This window comes from Vicugna pacos, chromosome 2, assembly GCF_048564905.1.
Source record: "Vicugna pacos chromosome 2, VicPac4, whole genome shotgun sequence".
In the NCBI taxonomy this organism is placed as follows: Eukaryota; Metazoa; Chordata; class Mammalia; order Artiodactyla; family Camelidae; genus Vicugna; species Vicugna pacos.
The window spans coordinates 47,276,918-47,295,960 of NC_132988.1; the positions used below are offsets into that span (position 1 = coordinate 47,276,918).

The 19,043-nt window shown below is 33.7% G+C and overlaps 1 protein-coding gene across 2 annotated transcripts in view; it reads right to left on the bottom strand.

Annotated features, from left to right (window-relative positions):
* The window catches only part of GSTCD (glutathione S-transferase C-terminal domain containing), a 106,530-nt gene that overhangs the window by 71,974 nt on the left and 15,513 nt on the right, over positions 1-19,043 (bottom strand). For both annotated transcript variants that reach the window (XM_072939333.1, XM_072939339.1), the window contains exon 5: positions 15,909-16,002. In XM_072939333.1, the coding sequence (XP_072795434.1) occupies positions 15,909-16,002 (94 nt within the window). The remainder of the gene's footprint in view (positions 1-15,908; positions 16,003-19,043) is intronic.

Genomic DNA, 19,043 nt, shown 5'->3' on the forward strand with positions numbered 1-19,043 from the left:
AAAGGCTTCTGAACATTACTGATGGTAAAACAAACTAGTTAAAACCCCTTTGGAAACCAATTTAGCAATATACATCACAAGCAACAAAAATGTTCACATCCTTTGACTCTATCATCTGACTTCTGAGAAATAATTCAAAGAGTAGGAGAAGCTATGTGCAGGATGTTTTCATTGTAGTGTTATCTGTAGTGTGAGAGTTGAGAGCAACTTCATATTTAACTGCAGATAAGCAAAATATATTAAATCTATTTGGTAAAATATTATAGAATCATTAAAAATGAGCAGTTATCTTAGGGGATGGTTGTATTATGTTTCAAAATTTAAAAAATTTTTCAAAAGCAAACACCATAAATGTATGAAGTAGCTGAATTCTTTAACATGGCTTGACATTAAATGACACGTTCTATCACACTGCCTGACAAACAGTATGAAAGGAAAATATTTAAAGATACAGGGAAAGTATAAAGCTAGAATATATTTTAGCTAATTACAGTTTATTGCATTCTAAAAAGGAGAAGATGCTGCATTTATATTTGAATACTCTTTTTTTTCATTAGAACCTTTTATATTCTATAGGTATTTGAACCTAACTAGTAGCAAATCAAAGGAATGTATCTCCTTGTAAAATAGGCTGGGTACAATGCAGGATTTACAATCAAATATAATCACAGATGCAGCAGAAGAGCCCAGCTGACATTGATCTCTTCTACTCCTTGATACAGAGATACAAAAACCTTGGCAATAACCTACTGTTTTGATTTAAGAATTTACTCATTATTGCTAACAGCACAAGCTATATGAGAAAGGAGGAAGAGACCCGGACTGCACAGAGACCATTTGTGTGAAAAAAAAAAGCATAAAGTTTGCTGTTCACAAAAGAGATTTCTAATTTCAGAGTAAGCATTGTCATCAAGGGTTTTCAGATCATGAGCTGAATTTGAAGAGATGCTCCCACTCTTACATCCAGTTGAACACAAATGCATTCAACAAGTGGAAAATTACTTGGTATAATAGGACCAGATGGTATTAACAGAATATTGAAAAGAATAAGGTAAAAAATAGCTGAAAATGTTGAAAGTAACCATATTTCAACAATGAAGGAGAGAATTCATCTTGGGAGTGGAAATTTTTAATATATTAAGAGTTTTATAGACTGCTTTTAATTTTAATCAAATGGGGAGTTCCAAATTTTAAGCCTCTGAAGCAAAGATTCCAATAGTTAGAGGGTTATTATATGTCCTCTCCCTATCTTAACTCAACAATTCTAGGATTTAAGAAGTCACATTAAAAAGCAATTTTCTTTAACAGGTATGGTCATTGAAAGTAATTTTTAGGCAACTATAGTATGGGCTAATATAAGATTTATGGGACAAACTACTATTTCAAAACATTTCCTTTAAAGGTGCAAACCCCAGCCGACAGGTTAATAAATTTCAAATTTTATTAATTTTGCTAGGACAACAGCAATACAAATCAGTGTAACTTCACACATGAGATTTGCACAGATGCTGTAAGAGGGGACTATGGCATAATTACCAAGCATAATGGATGTAGCGCTCCAGTTGTGGACACAGCTGGCTGACAGACAGTGTGTCTCAAGTGTGTGTTACACTGCTTCATCTCTCCATAAATCTCAGCTTTCCTCATTCTGGGTGACCTCTATTGTCTCTCTCAGCTCTGAATTTCCATTACTCTGCCAGATACCTTAGGTTTGTCTCCCCCAAATTCAACCTGCTCCCTGCCCTAGTATATGACCTGTATAGGATGCTTCAACAGGCTTCCTTGCCCTTTGGAATCTGGGTGGGTTTGGCCAGTTCGAAACCCCAGCAGGAGACCAGACAGTGACTGAGGGCAGGGTAATTTTCCTCTCCTCCCACCCCTACAGTCCCTGAGCCTGACTCTGTCTCTTGCTCGAAGGTTACTGCCCCTATCAAAGCAGCTTGCTCTAAGGGACTTTCTCTCTTTCCTTTTTCCTCTCAGTCAAGCCTAGAGGTAGAAACAGCTCTGTGACTACTAATGACAGTTTCCTGCTCTATCCCTTTACGGTTTAAGATCCTGTCTTACAAGTTTATAATTAATCTCTACATATAAATCTTCCTCAGAGATTCCCAATTTGAATGCGCCATCTTTTCCCACTTGGCATCTGACTCATAAAATCACTTTTCATAGAATTTGATCAAGAATGTAAGTCAGAATCTAATATCCAATGAAAAATAACTATAAATTTGAATATTGCTTATTAGTGAGATTTAAGGTTACTTGAAAGAAACCTATCAAAAGCACTTATTTTATAAACAAAGAAAATTACTTTAAAACTTTTTTTTTGGTTAGATCATTATACTCCAACAATTACTCAGTTTTACAGTACACCATCTACATTAGATGAAAGCAGATAAGCATGACTGCAAAGCAATTTTCTCGGCCATTTTATTTAATACTGCCTTTGGCAGCTTGGTTTTCTCTCTTTCTTTGTTTTGCTGAAAAAATTTAAGAGTGACTATGTCTCTAAGGGCACGGAAGTATTTAGTCAATAAAGTTGTTAAAAAAAAAAAGAGGGCTTAGCCCTATCTAATTTCTCCCCTGCAAAAAACCCTGCAGTTTTTCATGGCTAGTTTGTTCGACGTACACACTGCCACAAAAATACCTTTGATTTCTCATTGCAGTAGACACATCAGAGTAAAATCACCATGCAAAATAATTTGTTTTAGAGGACATTATGCTAAATGAAGTAAGTCAAAGGCAAATACTGCATAATCTCACTTATATGTAAACAATTTTTTTAAAAAACTCAAAAAATAAGTAAAATAGTTTGCTTTAAGATAAGGAATTGTCCTGGGAATTGAGTTTACTCTGTTACTATAAAATATTTGCAATGTGATCATATGCAAAATTTCTAGATATTTTTCCTAGGAAGCATGTAAGTTCCCACGTAAGTATAGAGAATACAGCCAACTTTCTAAAATAATCACTGGTTTCAACATAAAATTAATTTAATAATTTTCTACAAATAAGTATATTCACAGCTAGAAACATTATACTATTGATTACTAATACCATATATTTATGCCATTTAAGTAATGACAGTTTTCTATTTATGACTATACTTTTGTCTTATACTTAAGGATAATTTTTAAAAATTCTTCTGATGATCCAGTTTTGAACACACTCTTGCAGAGCCTGTGAACTATTGCAACTGCACAGCTATTAGGGACATTTCCTTGCTTCAGGTATCTCTCCAATGTGAGTTAGGCCTAATTGAATAAAAATAATGAATGATTTTGAGTGCTGAGAGGAGCAGATTCAAAGCAAAGAATAAAATAGTTCATTGTGTAGTCAAGGTGATTTTAATCATAAATTATCTGGGATAGCACAAAGAATGCCAATTTAAAAGGAAATAAATAATAGTAATTAGTTTCCATCAGCAGAAAAAGAAGGATCTACATCATTAGTCTTCCCTCTGTCTCCTAAATGTGATTATATCATTTATAATTTTGAAAAATAAATCTTGAAAGTTTAGCAATATCAAGAGTTTTTAAGTTTAAAAACTAAGTTACTTAGAGTGAAATATTCAAAAGTGGTCTGGAAAGTCAATCCAGGAGGTAAATTATATGAGGAAATACCTCTTGGCAAATAAATATACAAAATGAAATGAATGTAGAACTGGTTTTGCATTAATTCTAAACAGACGTTGTCTTTCAGAGCTTTAAGGGTAGCTTATACATAACTGCAAATAACGCTGTATTTGGGGTTGCTTATTCATCTGTCTTCATTAGAAATGTTAAAAGCTAGAACTAAATATTTTATCGTAGATAGCTCTGCTGTAGAGCAAAGATTCTTCCCTATTCTTCATTGCTTCTGGATGGCGCCAACAGTAATTTTGCTCTACTTAAAATGGGTACTTACTGAAAATTCACCTACTAATTGTTAATGTACAATTTCTGTAAATTTTCATTCAAAGCTGCCTCATTCTAGAACTTCAAAGCCTTTTATTACAGTGCCCATTATTTGTAATAATAAGAAAAACTCTTAAGGAAAAAAAGGAAAGAAATTCTTAGGGAAAGTCTTATTGTGAAATGGGTACATTTCCAGCCCTAAGAAAACCTGGGCGCTGCTGAAAACATAGCAGGACTGGGAAGGTGCTCCACATTTGTTCACCAGGAAGGTCTTGAATGAAAATGGTCCCATCCCAACTACATTTCAACACAAATTGGAATGTACCACCTTCACCTGGTACTGGTTTTCAAAAATAAGTATTTCATTACTCACATAAACCTATTTCAATCTTTTGAAGCAATTCAATCTCTGAAACATGCTAGTAAACAATATGCACTTGAATGGATAATTTGAGGTTTCTTATCAGTGAATTCATAATATTCCTAAAACAAACCATGGTAACTTTCAAACTTGCCTAGTGCTATAACAAATGACTTAGTGGAGTCAGGAATAGGCCCAAATCTGCTTGATTGTCCCATAAACTCTGTTTGTTCATTTGTATACAGATAAAAATTTCCTAATAATTTCACACTCGACATATGATCTAATTAAATTAAATTCAGATAAATTTAATTCCTCGCACAGATATTTCCTCATGTCAAATATGTTTATTTATTTTGTTTTAAAAAGCAACCCTATAAGATTCCATGTAATCCACCCTAGATACACTGGCCATTAAAACCTTTCTTGGTAGTCAGTCATCATGGGCTCTCTTTGCAGAGTACTTAAAAACCTGGTCTATAAATAGGGTTCCTGAAGTCTAACCCTAAAGGATAGAACAAAGCATAACATAATACTGGGAGGAATTACAACAAATCTAACTGCAAGAGAAAAAAAAGACTTTTAACTTTTTCTTTAATCACATGCCACAGTTAAGTACATGTTAAAAAAAAAAAGGCACTGTATTTTCCTAAGGAGACAATCTGATTTCATGGCTTAAAAACAGAAAAAGAAAATAAGAGATAAGAAATCCAGTGAGCCCAACGCTATGTGGATTTAAGGTACCCAAGCTGTGCGCCCACTTACCAATGCTCCCCTCAGTAAAGAACTGAAGTAGATACTGGCCTTGTACTTAGTCTTGTTGAGGATGTGGGGGTCATAAAGCTTGAACGTAATCTTGCTACCCTTTTTCAAGCCTTGTTTATAGCAAAGTGGTTCCATATGATTTAGTTAGTAGTACAATGTTATACAACTGTGTCATTTTCACACCTGAGTTGATTAAAGTTCAAAATAAATTTCTTCACTCAACCATTCTGACAGCCAAAACAAAACGCTCAGTCCCACTTTTCAGTACTTTGAAATACAAACATATAATTAAAACTGCACACAACTAAGCTTTCTGTAGGAAAGAACTTTCTCTACTTCTCATGAACATAACATTCCAATCACCATAATGCATGTGACACCATGGCATCTTCCAGGAACCCTGAAGCTTTCTGGTGGCAGGGCAGGAGCCCTCGTGCAAACTATCAGCCAGGATTAGTACTAGGTTTATCCCTAGATCATACCAATAACTATTCTGCAGCAATGTGGATATAAAGAAACTCAAATTATGTTGTTTGGTTTTCTCCATTTCCCTGGGAGTGGAGAGTAGCAACCTGTGAAACGGACTGTCAAAAGTGAGATTCAATGTTTACCTGTGTATATTAGCGTTGCACTACTATTCATTTTGTAGTTCTTGCCTTTTATCAAAATATCATTTGATTTATAAATGGCCTCCAGAAGTTTTCTGGTATTTTTGAAAAAGATGAACTGAGAGATATTTCAATATTCTTTATTTTCTTGATCTTTTCTGATATTTCTACTTAAATTATATTTTAACTTTTTATTTTGAAATAATTATAAACTCATAGAAAGTTGCAAAAATAGTGCATAGAATCCTGTGAACCGTTCATCCAGCTTCCCCAGTGGTGATATCTTATAAAATTGCAGTACAGGGTGGGAGAGTAAAGCTCACTGACAGTGTGTGTGTTTAGCACATGTGAGGTCCTGGGTTCAATTCCCAGTACCTTCTTTAAAAATAAATAAATAAACCTAACTATCCCTGCGAAAAAAAAGACAAGCAAAAAACAAAACAAAAACAATAAGTAAAAACAAACAAACCAACCAACCTCAGTACAATAACAAAGCTAAGAAATTATTGTTAGTACAATACTGTTAACCGCAGACCTTGCTCAGTTTTCACCTTTTTTTGTGAGTGTATGTACAGTTTTATGCGATTTGATCCCATATATAGGTTCATATAACCACCTCATCACCACAACGGAGCTCCCTTGACAGCAGCCACCTCTCCACAGCCATTCTTGTTCCCTGTCAATCATTAACCTGTTCTCCATCTCTCTAGTTTCATCATTTTGAGAATGGTAAATAAATGCAATCATATAGCATAGTTAATCTTTTGAGATGGGCTTTTTTTCATTAATTGTAATGACTTTGAGATCCATCCAAGTTGTTACAAGAATGGATAGTCCACTCCTTTTTATTGCTGAGTAGGATTCTATAGCAAGGATACATCAGAATTTGTTTATTCATTCACTCATTGAAGGGTATTAGGGTTATTTCTAGTTTGGGGCTATTATGAATAAACTTGCTATGCACATTTATGTGCAGGATTTTGTATGAATATAAATTTTCATTTCCCTGGGATAAATGTTCAGCAGTGCAATTGTTGAGTCTTGTGGTAACTGTATCCATAGTTTTGTAAGAAACCACCAAACTACTTTCCAAATGATTGTACCATTTTACATCCCTACCAGCAATGCGTGAGTGATTTGGTTTCTCCACATCCTTGTCAACATTTAGTCTTATTTCTTTTTTATTTTAGCCATTCTGATAGGTGTGTAATGATATCTCATTGTAGTTTTAATTTACATTTCCCTGATGGTTAAGAAGTAGAAAGTTTTTCATGTGCGTATGTGCCAACTGTATATACCCTTTGGTAAAATATCTGTTCATGTCTTTTGCCCATTTTCTAATTGGATTCTTTTTTGTTTATTTTTTTACTGACGAGTTTTTAGAATTCTTTATATATTCCAGATTCAAATTCTGTGTCAGATTTGCATGTATTGCTGGTTTGCAAATATTTTCTTCTAATCTTTAGCTTGTTTTATCATCCTTGTAACAGAGCCTTTGGCAGAGCAAGCATTTTTAATTTTGATGAAGTCCAACTACCAAAAATCTTTTATGAATTATGCTTTTGGTGACACGCATAAGAACTCTTTTTCTATTCCCAGCTCTCAAAGCCTTTTTACATGTTTTTACATTTTCTTCTAAAGTTTATAGTTTTGAATTTTACATTTAAATCCATGATCCTTTTTGAGTTAACTTTTACATAAAGTATGCAATTTAGATATTCATTCTCTTTGCCTATGAATGGGCACTTGATCCAGCAACATTTGTTTAAAAAGATTGTCCTCCCATTGAATTGCTTCTATGTCTTTTTGTATGTTCTCTATTCTGTTCTAACATCTCTCTTTCCAATTATTGTAGCTATACAGTAAGTCTTAACATAGAGAATGATTCTCTCTATTACTCTTTTACAAATTCTTTTTCCATATAAAACTTAGAATAAGTTTGTCTATATCTACTAAAAATCTTGCTCAATTTTGATAAAAATTCTGTTAAAAAATTGAGGAGAATTTGATTAAATTATTTAAAGTGTCACTTCAAGTGAAATCTTAAAAAGTAGAAACTTTTTTAAAGGTTTAAATTTAAAAGGCTTAAATAAATAAAAATGTAATGTATTACTATACAATCACATTGATCCTCTAACAACTTGGGTTTAAACTGCACAGGTCCACTTACACGTGGATTTTTTTCATGGTAAATAGTACAGTACTAACTCAATCTGTGGATGCAGAACTGCAGATACTAAAGGATGCTGTATACCAAAGGCTGACCATAAATTATACAGGGATCTTTGACTGCAGGGAGGATTGGCACTCTTAACCCCTGTGCTGTTCAAGGGTCAACTGCATAATAAAATTGTGCATTTTACATTGTTCTCTTTTTCTTAAACTTTTAACATGCCACATGAAGAAACTAAACCTTTTGAAATTCCACATGAAAAAAGTAAGACTGAAAAATAGAAACCTTTCTACTAGTTCTTTATCTCATTATGTCACCTTCCTTTCAAATAAAGATTATAACAGTATATTAATTTTTTAAGTAAAAAAATTCACCTAATGGCTACTCATTAAAATCTATATAAAAATATTCCTACCACCAGAACTACCCCTCTTGTATTACCAAGTACAATTAACTAGTAGCCTATAAATGACTAACATTTTTACATAAGGAATGTCTAATGCTATAATGATAGGAAGAACTTGCCTAGTAAAAATGTACCCACCTCTCTGCCAGTTTCAATTCCTTCTACTATTACTTTGGCTGACTTTTCTAAATTTCTACTAGAAAAGGAGATGAATTTAACACATGATCTGTTTTATATCATGCATATACATAATATATAATATAATATAATAAGCATGTGATATATCTCTATCTCTGTCTCAGTCTCTACAACTATATGTCAAGTATTTGGCACTGAATCAAAAGAGCACCACTAAGCAAACAGCAAACTTGTTCTTTGCAACTTTGTTATATTTTAAATGATTTAATATAAATTCTGTCCGTATTTATATATACTGTCTTTTAGAGGCTTTTAGCTTCAGATTAAAATGCAGTTTCAATAAGAGAGTGTATTACTTTTGGTGAAGCACCAAAATGCTTGTTGAGAACCTCAGTCTTGAAAGAAGAGAAAACAGTTATAAATTTGTAGAGTTCTGAGTCAAATATGGTCAGGTTTTGGATTTCACAGCTAAGTATAACTTAGAGAAACGAAAAACATTTATATTAGAAAATTTTTTCCCCAGAAAAGTGGGGAGGAAAAAAAAACCTTTGATCTCATTCTCTTGGTGTGTTTTTAGTATTTTAAATGCCAAAAAGTTCCAAATGTAACAGCCTTACAATCTAAAGTTATTCAATATAAACAAAAAAAGTGTTGGAGAGACTATATCCTTACCTTGTCTCACAGGAGAATAATTTTTTAAAAGTAAGAAAACAAATATGCTAATTTTTTGAGTCTCATCCAATGTGGTGAAGTGGAAAAAAATAAGACTCTAAGACTAGTATTTCAGGAAAAAAAAGTTTCTTGAAAGAGACAGCTACTCTTATTTACATTATCAAGATATTTCTACTTTCAATTATATTTGTTAATATATTTGGCTTAAATTAGAAGTTTTCATAGTTACCAAATGGTTCAGAGGTATGCATAAACCCTTATATTTGATGTACTCCATGCTAAAGGCCCGAAAATAATTTTTGTAGGTTATAAAAAAAAATTTAGAAAACTTTGATCTTGTTCATTTTGTTTTGGCAGTAAAACTTTAAAATCAAAGCAGCCAACACATGCCCTACACCAGTTACCTATGGTAAGACTTCATACTCTGTGGTCCTCAAAAGCAGCAGAAGCAGTATTACTTGATATTTCTTACAAATGAAAATTCTAGGGCCCCGCTCAGACTCTAGTGTAGGGCCCACCAATCTATTTTAACAAATGATTCTGATGGATGTCCTAGTTTGAAAAGCAATGGTTTAGGACAATAAAGTATTCTTACACCCTGACTAGAGGTCCTAAGACAAACTTTTATGTTTTATTTTCCCCAAAATAGGGCAATGTTTATATTTACTGATGAGACAATTCTTTGTTATGGTGACCTTTTAGCATTCCTGGCTTTCTGGCACAAATAGGAAAATATAATGCTATTTACCATATCCCTTAGGGTTAATAAGAACCTTGTTAAGAATCACTGATAGAGGGAAAATGCTCTGTTTAGTCCTTCCTTTCTCCACCTTGGATACAACTCCCTCCAAAGACTTTGACCACCCTCTTCCTTTGCTTAGCTCAGTCACTTCTGCTGGAAAAGGAAAGGGTGATTTGGTTTGTTGAGGCATATAATAAAAGGGTGGAGGGAGGGCAGAGCCTTTGCACTGAGGCAAATTTTCACTAGTTACATCATGTATCACTATCATATTTTATATTTTTCCTGATGTCAAGGATCAATTCATTCTTTTCAACCCCAAATATTATACAGAAAACAAATGGGGAAAAAAAGGGATTATTTCTAATGATTCTCATCAGGATAAGCTTTTAAATTTAAAAACTTTAGTCATCTGTAATTGCTGTATGTAAAGTTTGATAAAAAGAAATATCTTATTTCTAATAGAGAATAATCTGCCACTAGGATTACAAAATTATACATTCCCTTAGAACCATAAATTCAATCAGTGGTTTATATAACAGTAACCAGAATATACCAGTTTGCAATTCTTGTTCTAAGAATTCATATACCTCTGTCCCTAGTAAATGAAATCTACTAGGTTTAAAGCCCTCTAGAAATGAGAGATCTTACTATACCCATCTACTAAAACTCTGCTGTTCATTTTCTTTTAAACTCAGCTGGTAAGTATACACTCTAACCTGAGTGGCAGAGGGTGAGGGTGAATGAGTGGTGATGTTCAAGGTTTTTAGACACTATCCTCATACCAGTCTGCCTAGGAGTTAGTGCTCTCACACAGCTCAAAAGCAAAACTAAGGCCTCATGTGTACCTAATTAAGCCATATTTCTAAGACAGTTGAACTCTGAATATAAGAATAGAAGAGATTATAACTGGAACAACACCTGTGCAACTATTTTCTTGTTGCCTTTATCTTCTATAAGGCTATGCTTCTGACTCTGCTCCCTCCTCAATGATTGATGTGATTATTAGGGTCTAGGAGCAACTCCTAATACAGGAACCATTCACCTAAAAGGTACTGGAGAACAGAGAGGCCATAGGGAAATATCGATGGAGTGAATGGCTTAGAGCAGTTCTTTTCTAGGTCTTCAGGCAAACGACTACGTCTATTCCTTCCTTCATACTCAGAGGGCAAAAATTCAAAGAGTAAGGAAGAGGTGCCTCTGGACATAACAAAAGGAGTCCTCAGGCTCATACAGTATTTACCCTCATTCATCAGAGAAGGAAATCACAGTTATTTGAGGCCAAATGGTCATAAAGAATATGCAATTGCCTGGATCCTCTCAGAGCAGGAAACTGTTGACTGAAGATTTCCTATCAGGGTACATGATTAACACTAACTTAAACATTTAATTTTTCACTTTTCATAATTCATCTTCTGTAGAACCATCTGATCACAACTACCTGCATATACTCTCAATTCAAAGATGAAAATAACTGCAAACAAACTGGAATTCAACTTAGTAGTTGTACTTTTCACAGAGATATGCATAAAGCAATACTGAAATTACCATTTACATAGTGGAGGACAGAACAAATGAACAAATCTATAGGTGATGTTGGGTGCTATAACTTTCACTGTTGGAAAAGGTAGACATAGATATTGAATTCAGAAAAACTAGGAAGGATCTTGTGGTACTGGATTAGAATGAAAGGTGTCAGCGTAATAGACATATATATAGGTACACCAGTAGACACTGATGTGATGATTATGCATGTGTGTGTGTACGTAGACGTATGCATACATTCATCTAGTTCCTAACAGATGTATCTGTATACACATCTCTCTGCTGAGAGAACCTAGAAGCAACAACACTGTTAGCAATGAGCATACCTAGTGCCCAAATCTAATTTTCTCAATACCATCCTCTACTAAAAGGAACCAGGGCTCTCTGGAGAAACAGCTGATTCTAGGGCTAGGGGCCGGAAAATGACAAAATGAGCCTGTAATACTTCATTATGCCAGAAATTAAGGACATAGTCATACAATGGTTGGGGAATTTCCAAAGGCTCAGGACCCAGCTTGAAGGCACTTACAACCTGGGACAACTTGAGCACTGAAATTAGTAAAGACAGTGATGGATTATAGCTCATTTAATAAACCAAAAGTTCATGAGTCAATAGACAGTAAGAGAAAGAGAGAAGGAGAGAAAGAAAAAGAAAAAAAGAGAAGTTTCTTATAGTAGGGTGGCAACTAACACACATAGAAATATGATGGAGTTGAAAATTCACCATTTTGCAACTACCATAGGCAAGAATCATCATATGAATATAAATTAGTGAGTGAAATTTTGAAAAGAAATAAGATATTATGTAGCCTCAAATATTTATCTCTCCACAAACTACTTATTAATTCAATAGAGCAAAATAGTAACATTACAGTAGAGGCACCTGGCAGACACCACCTTCAGCAAATGACTAAAGTCAACATCACTGAGCCCAACCAGACATAATATGCCTCCTGATAATGAGGCACTAAGAAAGACACAGTATCATTTCTGTGGTGTTCCTGCCCAAAATGCATAACTTGAATCTAATCATGAGGAAACATTAGACGAATCCAAACTGAGAGACAGTATACAAAAAACTGGCCTGAACTCTTCAAAAAAGTTTATATTATATGAAAGACAAAGAAAGGCTGAGAAATTGTTTCACATAAAAGTAAACTAAAGAAACATGACAACTAAGTGTACTACAATCTACTGGATGGTAGGATAGATAATAGTATTACTGAATTAAATACCCTGTTTTGATCATTGTACTATGGCAATGTAAGAAAATGTTCTTATTCTTAAAGGACATAGTTAAATATTTAGAAGCAGAGTCATGATGTCTGCAACTTACTCCCAAACAGTCCATGAAAAATATAATAATAATCATGACATAACAATAAGAATGGTGATGTATATTAAATATTCAGTTCTCTTTTCTTAAAACTAAATAATCTCAATTATTTTAGTCTTTTAAATTTATATAAGACAAAATAATTGTCTGGTTTAAATAGAAATTTGGGAAGTTAAAAAAAGGATCTGCAGTCTCAATCCAATTCAATTTAATAAAAAATTATTGAGAACCTATCAGGGGTCCTTTATTTAAAGAGCTCACAGTCTATTGGAGAAGGAAAACATGCATATAAATATAGTGTAAAAGAAGTGTACTATAGCATTCTAAATGAAGCATAAGTAAGTACTAAAGAAATGTTGAGAGGGAATGCTAATTCTGACTACTATATTAGTATTATTTAACATTTATTATTTACAGTTAGGCACTGTACTAAGTGTTTTATATATTCATTGAATGTACCAACAATCTTATAAAATAGGTATATTATTATCCCCATTTTGTAGATGAGATCACTGAAGTACAGAGAGTTGTCAGTTTGAGAATACAGAGAATTCAGAGATTCTAGTTGAGGATCTGGCCATAGGTTATCTAGCTAGCTAGATAGTAGCTCGGATTTCAAACTCAAGCAGGCTGACTTCATAACCCATGCAGAAGCCTCAATGAAAGAAGCAGCATTTGCCTTGATCCTTAAAAGATGAATACAATTTCAGTGGAATGGGAAATAGGAAGAAGAGTATTCAAGGCTGGAGGAAAAATAAAGGTGAAGGCATGGAGGTAGCAAATATACATTGTATAATGGAAGCAGTAAAAAGTTCAGGGAATGGTTTGTAAGATGGAGGAAGAAAAATGGATGACAGCACAGGATGAGAGATTAGATAGGCTTACAAAATATATGAGACTCCATCATGAGAATTAATACAGTCTTTGATGGTAAAGAAGCTGATTCTTATAATATGCACCACAATCTTGATATAACTCAGTGGAGTCAGTATAAGGAGTCAGTCTTTGAAACATCCAAACGATACCTTATTATAATAAATTTCTCATAAAAGACAGTACCAGAAGACAAATCATCAGAACATGTTTGTAGTGACCTCCACACCAGTATGTACAATAATTTCATTTCACAAAGGTTCTATTACTATGCGATATGGAAACTGCCAGACTTGAAAATAGAAAATCCAAAATGACACAATTCTACCTTAGCTAACAAGACTATAAACCTTTTAAGAAACAGTGAATAAAACGTGAGTAAGCCATGTAGCTCTGCTGTTATAATTCCATCTTTGTCATTATATTTATGAAAATAAGGTGATCCAATTAAAGGGATATAATGAGTAATATATTCCATGAACTCCATTAGCTATGCACTTCTAACCAGTAAAAGGACCAGATATGAATGCTTAATGTCAAATTTTGCGTTGGTAGCAAATGTAATTGAGTGCTCATATTAATAAGTGAAAATATTCTTTTCCCTTCACAGTAAATTAATTATAAAGCAAAACATGTGGCACTTAAAAAGCTCTGTTTTCATTTCTTAATATAAATATTAATAAAAATCTGATTTTTATTTAGTAAATTATAGGTTTAACTCCTTCAGAATCTATACTATAACTGAAGAGTATACAAAATCTAATTGCATGTATAATAAAGATAAACATTTAAATTTTGTAAAATGTCAAAAATTCTTAAAACATTAACAAATTCATTAGTGACTATTTTTCAAATATTTAATAAAACACCAAAAAATGGATTTCATTTTTATAAAATATCTTTGCAGCAGAGTTCTTAACTATCCAACATAATCTTCCAGTTTGGAAGAATCCTAATTCTAATCTAACCCTTGACTGACAGAACAGAATTCATCACTGAGATACAGGCAATATTAGGAAGCAGCATAGAAAAGATGAATACAAAAAAGAAAGCCATATGATTTCAAAGAGCATTTGAAAAATCAAAACTTGTATTTGGCTTAGTATAAAACTAAAGAATATATGAAGATCTAATAAATAGAACAGTGAGCTATAAAAAAGTTCTTCACCTAAAAATAACTAAAAGGGCATTCAAAATTCAACAATCATCCTTTACATGTACAACTGGATTTCTGAGAGTAAGGAAAACCCATAGGGCCTTAAAAAGGGGGAAAGGAACTAAAAAGAACTGTAATTATCTTGAACTGACACCACAGCTGCCTGGAAGGTATTTGCTGGGATCCAGGCTTTAACAGCTAGAGAAAGAAGAGAGGCTAGTCCTTGACCCCTAGCATGGTGGAGAGTTGAAACTGGTATCACTACATGAAAGCCGAAACCTTGAAAAGCTATATTCATTATGAAAAGATGCATTTCAAAAAAAAAAAAGTTCTCTCAAACAGCAAAGGAAGATGATAAAAGTAAACTTTTCTGTTTAAACCTCAGCCCCAGATAGAAAAGGCTGAAGGAATCTCAATCTGAAAAACTAATGATAAGTTCTAGTGCCTTCAGTTCTATACTTCAAGATGCCTCACACAAACAAACATTAACTATTTCTGTGGGAATTCATTCCTAACCCAAGCCCCACAAGATTCTCAGATTTAGGTAACCCCAAAAATGAAACTTATAATCTAAAATTACAAAACTAACAGGGAAACAGAGCCAGTAGTCAAGTCAATAGAAACAACAAACAATGGAACTAGACTTCTATGGGCATCAGCTATTAGAAACAACAAATACAGATTATAAAATCACAAATTATAGCAAGAGGAAATTGAAACATGAGCAGGGAAAAGTGTATTATCAAAGCAAACAAACCAAATATAATTTCTAGCAATAAAAAATATAATTACTTAACTGAAAACCTAACTATCAAAATATTTTTTTCAAATAACATTTTAAAACAGTTGGGGGAAAATCATTATGAACTGCTTATTAGATGATCAAGGAATTTTTGTTGATTTTTATTAAGTGTGATGACATGGAGATTATTTAAGATGTCAGTATTTTTTAGATGTGCATACTATAGTCTGACATGTTATCTGGGATAGGCTTCAAAATACTTCTGCAAAGAAAAATAAAAGGAATAGATGAAGCAAATGTAGGAAAATGTGGGAAATATTAAATTGAAGCAATGTGTATATGTAAAATTTTAGAATAAAAATAAAATAAAAATGCAATGGATAGTATAATCATAACGTTGGATATAGCCAAAGAGAGAACTAGAGAACTAGAAGATGGATCTGAACAGCGTATCCAGATTACAAGTAAAATTCAAAGAAGAAGAAGAAGGAAAAAACTCACCTTCCTTTGGGCTCACTGCTGCAGGAAGAGTGTCCCAATCAAGGGTCCAAGTAGGGCAAGGGTGGGGAGAAAACATCACTTCAATGCCTTTTTCCTGAAAAAGGAGATAGGCCCTTTCCAAATTAATGAATTAATAAAATCCTGTTATGTTCTAAAGACCAAATTTCTAGTTTCTATACTGGCAAGGAGGAATATAAATTTTAATAATTATCAGGTATTCCTCAAAATACTTAGTTACATAAGAAATGATATGTTGAGTTTGACAGCCCAGTTACTTTACTATAAATTATTATTAAATTTCCTATTTAAAATATTACTGAAGCAACACAGAAGTAAAAAGCTACCTAGAAATATATTGGGTGTCAAAGAGAAAAGTCACCTGAGGATAAAAGTTTTTATCAGAAACAATCCACATAATCAAAAACTGACTCTGCATATTTCCACCAAGATCTGTCTTGAATTATATGAAAATTGTCCCTGCCTAGGAGCTATATTTAAAGGACCAAAAAGTCCCCACTTCAACATTCACCCAACGTTATCATACATACTAGCCTTTTACAAGTACCTACAAAGTCTCTAGAAAAGGATCCTTTTGTTTTAACCAAATGGCTCCCAATATTTTTAAAAAATGATCATTATCCTTCAATACATAAAAAATTCTCAGATCCCTTCCCCATGTGAAACTTTGTGCATTTACTTATTTGACCTACAGACAGTGGCTTGGCACACACATGGATTCCCAGATCCTTTCCAATCATATTCTGACCACAGCCCATAGGATACATATACATGGTTCATGAATTTATCTTCAGGAATATCTATTCAAAACAAAAATCCCTGAGAATCTATCATTAGCCCTTTGTAGTTAGTTTATGAGACTACTTTCTACTGTGAAAGCCAGCTGAATTCCAGTTCCAAAGGAAATAGTACAAAAAATCTTTTGTTGGGGTAGAGCTGCATCTATATGTAGAGACGTCTAGAGGACTTCCTTGCCTCCAGAAAGATAAACACATCTCTCTGACATCATCTACTTCTCCCCTACCTCCCTTATTCTAGTCTAGCCATACTGAGCTTCTTGCTATTCCTCATTTCATCAAACTCATTCCCATCTTAGGGTCTTGCCCATGCCCATTAGCAGACACTCTCCATTCTCCCCCTATAGCTCCCTGCCCTGGGCAGCTACTGATCCATTTTCTGTCTCTGTAGATTTGCTCAGGGTCTTAATAGTTGGAACCTCTGCCTAGGACACTTCCTCCAAATTCTCAAATGTTCATTCAGGTTATTTGCTCAATGTCTTCACCTCATCAGATAATCCTTCCTTATCACCCTATCTAAAAAACTACCCTGACCTCCATCACTTCCATCCTCCTCATCCTATGTTACTTTTTTATAGCACTTATCATTACTTAATGTGCTACACATTTATTTGTTTTTCTCTTTATTTAGCTACCTCACCAGAATGTAAGCTCCCTGAGGGCAGTCCAATTTGTTCCTCATATATCCAACATTCAAAACAGTGTCTGAAGTTTAGTAAAAACATATACCTTTTTTTGACTGAGTAAATAAATAAATTTAGAACATCTGGATAATAAGGGGGATTTGGGAGGCAAGATTGTGCCAAAGAAAACAGAAGGAAAAAAGGTGAGATGTGATTGTTAGAAAAGTTTCCTGTTTTATACATTCACTTAGTGCCAATTTCATGTGTCTTCATGGAATCGGCAAAAAACCCCATAACACACACAAAAACTCCCCAAAATGCCTGACTATACAGAAATGAAAAGTAACAGTATAAATAAAATACCTCCACAGAATATAGTAAATTGATATAATATTGTCTTTCAAATATATATGACAATAAACTTGCTGGTATGTAGCAAAAATAATGGCGTATTAAAAAGGAAAATGATGAGGGGAAGGTATAGCTCAATGGCAGAGCATGTGCTTAGCATGCGCTTAGCATGCATGCAGTCCTGGGTTCAATCCCCAGTGCCTCCATTAGAAACAAAAAAACAAACAAACAAACAAACTTAATTACCACCCCCAAAATAAAAAGGAAAATGTATTGCACACAATACACACTATCAAGTTAGAACTGAATGAAAATGGAAAGTTAAAGTTATTTTCATATTTGAACATTCTTTTTTTTTTAATTGAAGATGCAATCTCCCAAGCAACTTTTATACAATCATAAGATTTAAAATCAGAAATGAATCATACAGAATGTGTATTGCTCTCCAAATTTTAAAAGGAGAAATTGAGAGCCTTTGGTTAAATGACTTACTGAAGGTAATAATGTTAGCTTAGCTACAAAGCTGGGAGAACCCAAGTCACTTGGTCCCTAGCATAGCTTTCCCATGGGCTGTTCCCAAAGCAATGACTGAGAGTCTCAGTCTCAGAGACTGAGAGTGGCAGATCATTTTTGAGAAACATGGAACTCTCTGACAGATGATTCAGGCTCAAGGACTCCCCACTGACTTGACAAAACTTTCTTAGAACTGCACAGAAGTCTGACTTTTCTGACTCAACCTTCCTATCTTTCCTGTCTTCATGCACAGGGATCAAACCTGCATCACATTCTGAAGGCTCTCCCAGCCTCCTCTGGCTGCCTCTCCACTTCCCCTCACTGAAGCTGCTTCCTTCAGTACACTGCTTGCTCCCTATCTTGGAATTTGTTTCTTGGAGGACCTGAACTAACACATCCCCTATAAATTAAAAATTCAAGATTCCTTTATATTTTCATATTATTTCAAAAAGACTTCTTTTTATAATTGTCTATTAGTTTTTTTCTGACTTTAAATTTTAGTTATCTTTTTTATAAATATTTTTAAACAGTTCAAATGTAAATGCCTTTCCTAATGTCATTTTATTGTTGGAAAAGCATAGGCAGAAAAATCTGAATTACCAATTTTTTTCAAGATTCTGCATAAGTATGAATTAAAGGCATAGATTTTTGGTTTGTGGAAATTTTAAAAATTAGTATTTTAATACAAAGATTACTCTCTTGACAATTATTTAAAAAAAAACACTCAGGAGGTAATGAGAGATCACTGAACAGTACAACCATCTGATCAAGACACATCAAACTTTGGATCTGCTTTGATATCTGATATCTTCTATAACCAACTATACCATCCT